General features: G+C 33.8%; 1 protein-coding gene across 1 annotated transcript; it reads left to right on the forward strand.

Moving 5' to 3' along the window:
* The first annotated feature begins 1,148 nt into the window (after positions 1-1,148).
* LOC137823812 (ubiquitin carboxyl-terminal hydrolase 16) lies at positions 1,149-9,225 on the forward strand. The gene is made up of 11 exons (XM_068629091.2): positions 1,149-1,826; positions 2,841-4,011; positions 4,092-4,174; positions 4,392-4,477; positions 4,569-4,731; positions 4,827-4,947; positions 5,128-5,285; positions 7,208-7,292; positions 7,369-7,578; positions 8,133-8,194; positions 8,312-9,225. Exons 1-11 carry the CDS (start codon positions 1,537-1,539, stop codon positions 8,814-8,816), a joined length of 2,934 nt encoding a protein of 977 aa, XP_068485192.1. The 5' UTR covers positions 1,149-1,536; the 3' UTR covers positions 8,817-9,225.
* The last annotated feature ends 1,555 nt before the right edge of the window (positions 9,226-10,780 follow it).

Consider the following 10,780-nt stretch of genomic DNA (forward strand, 5'->3'; position numbering starts at 1 on the left):
TAAAAACTTGAACCCTAAACATCATCTTTAAAATCGTATCACAGAAAAATTCTTATGACCACTCTAATCAAGAACAACACAACTTAGAAAAATTAAAAAGATATTGAAACAAGATCATTTGAAAATGTTTTAGCTCATCAAACTAAAAAAAAGAAAAAAAATGGTGATTTTTAATGTAAGACTATCACTCTATGATCTTAATTCAATAATTTTATATGAAAAAGTAGAGAAAATGTTTTTTATAATGCAAAGCTCTTACTGGAAATATTTTTCAAAATTTCAAGTATTTTTTTGATTAAATTTGAGTTATTTCATATTTAATAAGAATATAAATTATAACTTCGAACATATGATAGTTTTAACCGACTAAAACTCATTTTAGTATGTTAAAACAAAACCAAACGAAGTTGTACGAATTTAACTTAATTAAAATAATATTTTAATTTATTAATTCAAAAATTTAATTAACTAAAATATTCTAACTTGCAAATTTAAAAAGTTTAAGAACGTTTTAGTTGACTAAAACTTTTTTAATCAACTAAGCTAGAACTAAATATTTTAATAAAGACTCTAAACACTCAAAGAAACCAATTTCTTTAATTTTAATCAAGATCAACAAACGAAAAGTTACTACTCGAAAAACACAAATTACTTCTCAATAACAATCTCAATTCCAAAATTAACACATACTCGCAAAACTATAATCATAACTTTTGAGTAAATATTTTTGCTTAAACATGGTATTTCCTGATACTCCAAACAATATTTACAAGTAACACTAATAAGAAAAATAATAAAAATATATTTGTACAAACTTTCATAAATATTTAAATAAAACTTCTTTATAAAAAAGTATATATATATATATTTTCATTTTTAATTGGTATATAAACTACTTTTAATTACAAAAATCTTTCTTTACTAATTTTGTCGTTAGTGATAAATTTGTTGAAACGTGGGCTGTAAAAATGGTTAAACAACTTAGAATTGGAGGCACGTAAAGATTTTTTTTTTTATATTAAACTCTAATTTTGTTAAGAATTTATTATAATCAGTGCAGGATAGGAATATTTGAGAAGGGTAAAATTCCTTTCCCTCTACCATCAATTTCTTAAATTCCGTAACAACCTATCTCAACAAGAATAATTAATTATTAATTATATATTATTTTATTTCCCAATGAGGTAAAATTCCTTTTTCTTCTTTCATTCATCGATCTTTCAGCAGCAGAAACGGAACAATTTCACTTTCTTTCTTCTCTCCCTTGCCCAAATCGTACTTTGAAACGCACTTTCATCGTCTTCTTCATCTTCGTTAAAATTCCAATTTCACACACTCACGCGTGACTCGTCAACGACCTTCACTCTGCTTCTTCCAGCTACATATGCCTCCTCTCTCACTTCCAAACTCGTTTTTCCCCGCAAACCTTACCTGCGTCTCCGTCACCGCCCAACCTGAGAGAGATCCCTACCGCGATCGCTCGCTCTGCCACCGTCCATGCGCCCCCGCGCGCGTTCCCTCGCATTCGCTGGATAAATGCGTGTCACCATCGATCTAGGGTTTTGGAGCCTGGTCCCCGTCGCGGTGGTCTGCTTCGTCTTGCCGGCGATCGGCTTCGTGCTCCGTCGCAGATGTCGGCGCGCGGCGGCCAGGGCGGAGGAGATCAAGCGGCTACTTGTTCTCGCTGAGGAGGAGTCTGTTAGAGCCGAGACCGAGGCTTCGTATCACAAATACGGCGCCGTTTCGGTGCCTAAGGACAAAATATGCGCCGTGTGTTTCTGTCCCACCACTACACGTTGCGCGAGGTGCAAAGCGGTTCACTACTGGTACGCTCTTGATTTTAATTTCTTCTATACGTTTAGTTATACTTGTTTATTTTTTTCGTTTTTCTCTTTGCTAGACGTTTTTGCTACACCGTGTTGTTTAATTTTTCTCTTTCTGTTAGGTGTACATGTAGCTAATAAGCCATTAGGATTATGAGGGGATAGGCTAAAATTTAGGTACTCATATTCTGCAAAATGGAAATAGAAGAAAAAGTGAATTCATGTCTCTTTTTTCTTTTAAATACTTTTGTTACTGCCGTACTTTATGTTGAATATGGATATTTATTTTTTGGGCTTTTGTTTTTTTGTTTTTGCTGTAATTTGATAACTTCACGGTGTTTGCCATTGATTTCTTGATCCCTTAGTGTTGTTTTTGTGGAGTGGGTACCGTGTTGGGCATGCGGCGTATGATATGCTTAGTTTGCTTGTAAGCCGCAAAGGAAAAACATGCAAATTCTGTTGCTTCATCCTGGAACATGATCAACGATCACGAGATCAGTTGGTTGTAGCTTTATACAAAAATGAAGGTGTATTGCCTGTGAAAATAAAGAATCGTGTAAGTTTGGGTATAAGCATCAAACGGAACTTGGAGATTCTTTCCTTGGGGGAAATAAATGCTATTTTGTGTGTGCTTGGTGTCCAATCTAAAAGATACATATTACAAGTCTCATCCCCATATAAAGGGGAAGCTACTCTTAGTAGCTTTTAGAAATAAAGAGAAAATTGCAAGTCCTTAGTAAATGCGAACCAAACATGTGTTATATTATGTGTTTTTCTCAAGTTTGGAGAATGAAATTTTAAAGCCGGAAGTTATGCATTCACGTTTGAAAGACCTTCTTTTGGTTCTTAAATTTTGTGTTCTTGCACAGTTTGTATAGCGATTTAACTGACATGACAGTCCAGTTCATATTACAAAGTTTTCTGATTCATTGTTTCTCCTCTCCATATTTCTGTCTTCGTAATTTTTAAGAACATTATTTTGTTAATATTGCTTACTTTTGTTTTCATGTGTTTTAGTTCTGGAAAGTGCCAAATTGTTCATTGGCGTCAAGGTCACAAAGATGAATGCCATCCTGCCATCGCAACTTCCCAGAATGATGATTTGGTTAGAGATCTTGGAAAGAAGGTAGCAGATCCAGACTACCGTGGAATCCATGAACAGAGGTCTCAGACTGAAAGCACAGAATATGCAACATCATCTGAGAATCCCCTGTTGTCTGAAAAGAGCTGTTCTAATATTTCACAGGCAAAGGATGATAGTGCAAGAGACGATTCTCTTCAAGAGGGAAATGTTGCAGGCTCTAATTCTGAATTATCTAGTAATTCGTTCTCTGGATTCTCAGCTTCGACTGGTGCCAGTGAATCATCTGATGATTCTTCTGTCTGTGAGAGTATCATCTCAAATGAGCATGAGAGATCCGAGGGACATATTTTTGTGGATCATGACACTTCTGATACCACTTCAAGTTATAACAACATTGATGAATCCATTCCATTATCACCTAAGTTTGTTGGTTTGGTCGATTCGGTTGATGATTATCCAGCAATGCATAAATTATATCAAGTTACACCTGGTTTGGGCAAAGAAGAGAGTAAGCTCACATCATCAGATGGTAGTTTTGGTTTGCGTATGCGAAAAGGGGCAACAATTGAGCCTTCCACAGTGTCTTCTGGATTCTGGGACAAAACTCTTGATTCAAAAAGGTTAAAAGATGACTCTAATAGTGACCATCTTCCATCCCAAGGTGATTCTCTTCCAAAGTCAGTTGAGAACAATATGCCACGTGCAGGATCATCATCTTCAGAGAAATATGTTGTTGATTCTTCAGATTGTGCTGATGCTGTGAGCATCCATAATTTGCAAACAGTTGGTTCTAGGGTATCAAATCATGTTATCAACCCAGGTAGCACCTTGGAGTTAGCTGGAAGTAGAGATCTGCCACATGCATTTGCTGATACTAAGTTAGTTTCTAGAACGGAAGAACATTCACATTATAGTACAAAATATAGGAATAATGGCATCCAATCTGGCACTGTTACTTCATCTCGGGTTGTTAGCTCTCCAAAGTCTAAGAATGACCTGAAAACATCTGTTCTGAAAGCTTCTGATCAGTTTAGAGGGTCAAAATCATCTAAACCCTTTCCATTAGCTGTTGGGAGTAATATTACTGGAAAATACAGTGACAAGGTTACTATTGTACAAGTCTTTTTATGTTCTTCTGTGCCAATAGGAGTCAGTATCTGACATTGTCTACTAATTTGTTACAGGGTCATTTTCCATATGATTTGTTTGTCAAGCTTTTTAACAGAGTGGAGTTGCAACCATTTGGTCTTATAAACTGTGGAAACAGGTAATTTGAAATTGTTTATGTGATAAATAGTGTGTACTGGTTTATGATATTTTTATGAAATAATTTATTAGTGTGGCTGCATTATGTTATTCCTTTCCATGTTGGTAATTGATTGATGTAAATTGTTAGGTTCTTGTGTTTTCTTATAGAATCAACCACTTACCGCCTGTAAAAGTAGGATTTACTTCTTTTTCTTAAATTTACTGTCATTTTGCAGCTGTTATGCTAATGCTGTACTCCAGTGCTTGGCTTTTACGCCGCCCCTGACTGCTTATTTACTTCAAGGACTTCATTCTAAATCATGTATGTATGCAATCATAGTTTCATATTGGAATCATCACACTCTTGAATACTGTGTTAATGTTCCTGGGGTTAATATCTAAGTTAATTCCAGGTGAAAATAAAAAGTGGTGTTTCACCTGTGAGTTTGAAAGTTTGATTTTGAAGTCAAAAGACACAAAATCTCCCATCTCACCTGAGGGCATACTCTCTCAACTACAGAATATTGGGAGTCAACTTGGTAATGGAAGAGAAGAAGATGCACATGAGTTTCTAAGGTGTTGTTTGCATCATTGAATCAGTGTAATTTGATATTTCTTAATTCTTGTCATATATTTCACTTCAATTTAACGAGTCTTGTAATATTTGACAGGCTTGCTGTTGAGACAATGCAATCTGTTTGCCTTATGGATTCAGGGGATAATAAATCAGACTCGTTAAAAGAGGAAACCAATTTAATGGGCCTAACTTTTGGAGGTTATCTTCAATCAAAGGTAACCTTATTTTTATCACCTGAAAATATTGCAATTTTCTGTAACTGTTTTATAACTTCCCCAATTATGGGTATAATACAGTGTTGGGTTATTTTTTAAATACTTAATGCTATTATTCTTGCATAATTTACCGATGGAAGTATGGTGTGCAATGGCATAAAGCTGACAATATATTGGCAGATAAAATGCATGAAGTGTGGAGGGAAATCTGAGCGTGAAGAAAGGATGATGGATCTAACTGTTGAGATAGATGGGGAGATAGCAACCCTGGAGGATGCCCTTCGACAGTTTACAACTGCTGAGACTCTGGATGGGGAAAACAAGTACCACTGTGTCAGGTTTGTTTCAAAGATTATCATTTCTTGCTGTTGCTTTCAATATTATATAACTCATTTGGGCCAAAGAATATGTTGGTGCATACTGTTTTGAAGTTAGGTGATAGTTGCGCTCTTTTAGCTTACTATTTCCATTCAAGAAAATTAGACGTGAGGAATAACGAAGAAAATTCACTAAACTGTCCACAACACAAACACGTTAGAATAACGAAGAACCACATGAACATATAGAAGGTTAGAATAGAAGGAGTAAAAGAAGAATCATGAGGTTCAATTGAAGTGTTAACTAACTCCAATCTATATCCACGGATCAAAATTCATTAAGTAAAATTGAGATTACAAAACCAAGTCTATCTCAAAGTGAACTCTCAAATTTAACTGTTCATTACAAGGTCCTATTTGTACAGGAAAAAAAAAGACTTTCTAACTAATTTCCGTAAAACTCACCAAAACGGTTGGAGAAGTCTCGTGCACAATGCTTCACTTGAGAGCTCGAAATAATAACCAACGCGGTATTTAACAGAACATGGAAGTTACAACTACTGCAGCTAGACGGTCTGATACCTTCTAGTGCGATGAAGATAGACGCTCCAAGGAGACAAAAGCTATGATAAAGACAGTTTACAAGAGTACCACCAGTCGCTCTAGAAGTAGCAGACGATCTACTATATTGAATGATCTAGGATCCTTTGAACAAATTTTTACTGAACCAATCTTCACATTAGAAGTAGTGGAATTTGAATTTTTTTTCTACTGATAGTAGCAAGGCATTGTCATGTAAGGGTGTTCTGTAACCACTCATGGTGTATTTCCATTCAAGAAAATTAGAGGCAGTGGAATTTGAAGTTTTTTTTTTACTGATAATAGCAACATATTGTGGTGTAAGGGGTTTTGTAACCACTCATTGTGTGGAAACTATGAACATTATATTCGAAAGAGTTGAGATATTGGGGGATTTCAGGGGTGGTTTGCATGAATATTAATATAGGTTTTGTAAAGACGAACTTCTAAATATCTCTTCAGTAGATTTGTGAGCATGACTTTGAATTGAATCTTGCAGTTTATATATTAAGTTAAATGAAAACATATTTCATACTTAGGATCTGTAACCCTGAGCAAGAAGCTACAATAGAGGCTTGAAGACATCTTTTGTTTGACTAGCTATAAGAGGAGGGTAACACCTCGAAATTAAACTCATACTTTTCTCATGTTTTAGCTCTTTTTGGATGAGTTTGCTGACTTTATACTACCTTTATAAACTACATGGATGCTAATGAAATACGAAAGAAAATATAATTTTTTTAACAGAATAAGGGAAATTGATTTGTATAACCTCATATTAGTTTTTGAGAAATGTAGTATCTCTATTAAGGGCTGTAACATGTGTTATGCTAAACTTTTGCTGAGATTTAGAATGGCATGCATGGCCTTTGATGGGAAATTTGAATAGTGCTAAACAATTTCAGAACCAATGGCTTGTGTTTTTGTTCTAATCTTTTCTTATTTCTTGGTTTATTTGTTTAATGATTGCCTTTATGTTGTTTGGTTTGGTAATGTACTCAAACGTCACATGATGATCGTGCTGCAGATTTACACTCACAGAAAACAACAACTCAGCTTTTTAGCCATTGATTTGTCAGTCAACCTCTTTAATCAAATGTGGACATAGTTTTATTTTATTGTCACCACCATGTTCAGGATTCATTGCCCACAAGAGAATTATGTTTTCTTGTTTCTCTTCTTTTCCCTCTAGTGTTCTATTGGCCAAAGTGTTCATTCATTTTTGTTCTCTTGCTTTTTAAACTTGTGTTAAGTGTGGTCATCGTTGTCAAATTGTTTGGAGTATACTATTGTTTGAGTTTTATTTCTTTTCCTTACAAACTTTTGTAATTAAAATAGTTTCCTTACTTTTCTATGTTAAGCAGATGCAAGTCTTACGAGAAGGCCAAGAAGAAAATGACAGTTTTGGAGGCACCTAATGTTCTTACAATTGCATTAAAGAGATTTAAGGTATTTTTGTGTTAAATTTAAGGATAAGGTTTGCCACCTATCTTGTATGAGAGATTAAATATTTGTTGTGTTGCAGTCAGGAAAATTTGGCAAGCTCAATAAACCTATCCAGTTTCCTGAAATACTTGACTTGGCACCTTTTATGAGTGGAACTAGTGATTTGGCTATATACAGGCTATATGGGGTAGTTGTGCACCTGGATACAATGAATGATGCTTTTTCGGGTCACTATGTATGCTATGTGAAGAATTTTCAAAGCAGGTGGTTCAAGGTTGATGATAGTGTGGTATGTCAAGTTTCCATTTATTTTGAATATATCTTTGAGAACAGATTTCTGCGGTTCTTATATATACTGTGGATTTATGCTTTTCCTTACCCATTGGTTATCCTAAGCTACAATGGCCGACTGTAGTTTGTGTTATAAGCAATATTTGAATAAAGTTTGAAGTACATAATCTTAGTGAATCTATATGATCTGTTTAAAAGCAACTTAAGACTTCATTACCAGTAATTCTATTATTTAGATTCAAAACAAAGTTTGTGTCAACAATACAATGGAACTTTGAATAATAATATGCAAGGTGCTAGCCTAAACAGGGCCCCATTAATGAATGATAAAAGGCCAGGGCACTGGCTGAACTGAGTTCATACAAGAGACTTAACGGGTAAAGTCATTCACAAGATACTGAGTTTAGACCACTACACTGAAGGATGTTAATCTTTTACTTGCATTGTGTTTGTGGATTTAAGACACAAACAGAGTCTATTTTTATCTATTAATGTTTCCACTGCAGATGTTGCTTAGAACTCATCTAATCATCAATCGTACTTGTCTTGCAGGTGACATCTGTTGAATTGGAAAGCGTCTTGGCAAAAGGAGCATACATGCTTTTTTATGCAAGGTAACCCTTCTGATTATGGTTTTTCGTTTTGGTTGATATCTTATTCATCGCTTCTGTCTTAGATTTCTTTTAATTATATCATTTCATGCTTCCCTGACTGTCTGAACCTCCTTGTAGGTGCTCACCTAGGGCCCCAAGATTAATCAGGGACAGTATAGTATATTCTGATTCAAAATGGAAACTAAATGGAAAAAGTGCCATAATGAAGAGACGACTATCTACAGTTTCTGGTGCTAGAGTTAATTTGACTTCTGCCGATGGTTCACCCTCCTTAGATGATGCTATCTATTCAAAGTTTCTCCACCAGAGAAGGATTTTGGAAGAAGATTTATCAAGCGATAATTCATCCCTTATCAGCAGCAATTCTGATGAAGGTTCCTGCAGTACAGATTGCACTAGTGATTCAACCAGTACAGATGACTTTGCTGATTATATTTTTGGTGATTTAGGACGCAGCTCAGGTGGCATGTTAAGAAATTCAGATTCGAACATTTCCCCTGCATTGTCGTCTTCTCCCCACTCTAGATATTTTCCCTCTTCTGATATAGACCCACATGATTCCGTTTTGCTACATCCAACTGGGTTCCAACCACCCCTTCCCCAGGTTAAAAGGTGGAGATAAGGGGGTGTTTTGTACAGGAACAGGCTTAGTAGATAATAAAAGGAATGGTGGAGGTGTTTCCCCTTTTTGATCCTGACATAAATATAGAGCATAGGAATAGGAAGTTAGATAGAAGTGGTAGGACTAGCAGTAGGTTCAGGGAGACTGACTCTGTACAGAGAGCAGGATCCACCAACCATTTTAATGATAGAAACTGTGGTGTATAATTATGTATAAAGTCAAAGTTATCATACCAAGGTTGGGATACCCTGAGCCCTAATTATAATATATTTGTAGGCTAGGCTGCTCTCATTCTCACCAAATTCTGAATCATTTAATTATACGTACTCATAAAGATTTGTCATATTTTTCTGTTTCTTTTGTAAATCAAAACATTTCAGGTATTCGGTAACAATATACTGCTTCTGTTTCTGTTTCTTTGCCTCTCTGAATTGAAATGTGATTGGAACGTCTTTACCTAATATTGGTTCTACTCCCTATAATACGAGCTCTATATAACGTGCTTAAAAGGATCTAATTCATTAAGAATGAATGATATTTGGACAGTTTAAAAGAAATAGCTTATTGCGAATAATAAAACATAACTATTTTTTGGTCATTGAAAAAGACTAAATACTCAAATTTGGTCATTGAAAAAGACTAAATACTCAAACTTTTATTTATTTAAAGAAAGCGTAAATGGAGAGTAGGTTTTATAATTTTTTTTTAAGTTTCTCACTAATAAGCTTAGTTTAAAACGCTCCAGTGTTTGTTAGGGAGAATCTATTATAGTTTGAATATATTAAATTTTATAAGATCAACTTTGATGTTTAAAAAAGTTAAATTAATCTATATATTCTTGGTGTTATAGAACTTTTAGATAGTTAACTGTAATTCAGAAGTTCTTTAAATTAGAATGGTAAATATGTGAGTTGTTGAACATAATATGGGTGAGATATTTTCATGTGATTTGAAGTCTTGGAATATTGGTTTGAAGTTTTTTATTGTCTATGGATGTTTCAATCTGATGAATTTATAAAATGATCAAATTGTCCTGTCTACTTCTTCCTCATTGCATCCCACCAGGCGCCTACCATCACTATCACTGTTAGAAGAAAAACAAAAAAAATGTTATTTTGGAACGTTCATCTTCAAATATTTTTATTCTAGAAACTCTGGGAAGTTTATTTCAGAATATATTGTGTTTTAGAAATTTTATCTTATTAAAAAAAATAAATTCTCGAATATACTTATGAATTTCATAAAGTACATTTTAGAAAAAGTTAATGGAAGAGAGAAGTCATTTTAAATAATCATTTAAAACAGTGGGAGTGCAGAGATGTGCAGAAAGCAATTGCCTAAGAAAAAACATGTATGAACGAGATTAAAATTGTGTAGGCCCTATTATGATGTTCTACTTGAGCACACGGTGAGTAAGTTGGGAAAGATGGCTAATAATGAATTACAATGTACCCTTTTCTTTTTCTTCACACCCAACATCATTGACAAAAGTTAAAATAAGGTGTTTTGTATTTTTTTTCAATTTTATTTAATATAAATATATTACATTATTTTTTTTAATTCATTTTCTGTTTTGAAATATATGTTCGAGAAACTTTTTTTTTTGTTTTTTCTATTTTTTACAAATATTCAAAAATACAAATTAAAATCAATATGATAATTTTATAAATTCAAAGTGAAAATAGAAAAAGACAAACTACCACTAAGAAAATCATTAAATAAAATATAATTTTAAAGATAAAAAATTAATTAGCTGTTATATTGACTAAATTAAATACTATTTTATAAACTATAAAAATTATTGGTATCTAAATTAGTTTTTAGTATTAATAACTAGTTTCTAAATTGGTATCTAATTAGATACCTAAGTTTTAGATATCAACTTTAGAACCTACTTTCATATGTTTTAACAATCTTTCTTAATTATGGGTTATATGTTGGAGATCTCATATCGACTAAAGATG

The sequence above is a fragment of the Phaseolus vulgaris genome, chromosome 8, assembly GCF_051622355.1.
Source record: "Phaseolus vulgaris cultivar YP4 chromosome 8, ASM5162235v1, whole genome shotgun sequence".
In the NCBI taxonomy this organism is placed as follows: domain Eukaryota; kingdom Viridiplantae; phylum Streptophyta; class Magnoliopsida; order Fabales; family Fabaceae; genus Phaseolus; species Phaseolus vulgaris.

Bases quoted from the DNA above. Each gene is read 5' to 3' on its own strand.
- LOC137823812 (XM_068629091.2), top strand. From the start codon at position 1,537: ATGCGTGTCACCATCGATCTAGGGTTTTGGAGCCTGGTCCCCGTCGCG. The intron at 4,012-4,091 runs GTTACTATTGTA...AATTTGTTACAG, and splicing joins CTGGAAAATACAGTGACAAG to GGTCATTTTCCATATGATTT. The intron at 8,195-8,311 runs GTAACCCTTCTG...ACCTCCTTGTAG, and splicing joins TACATGCTTTTTTATGCAAG to GTGCTCACCTAGGGCCCCAA.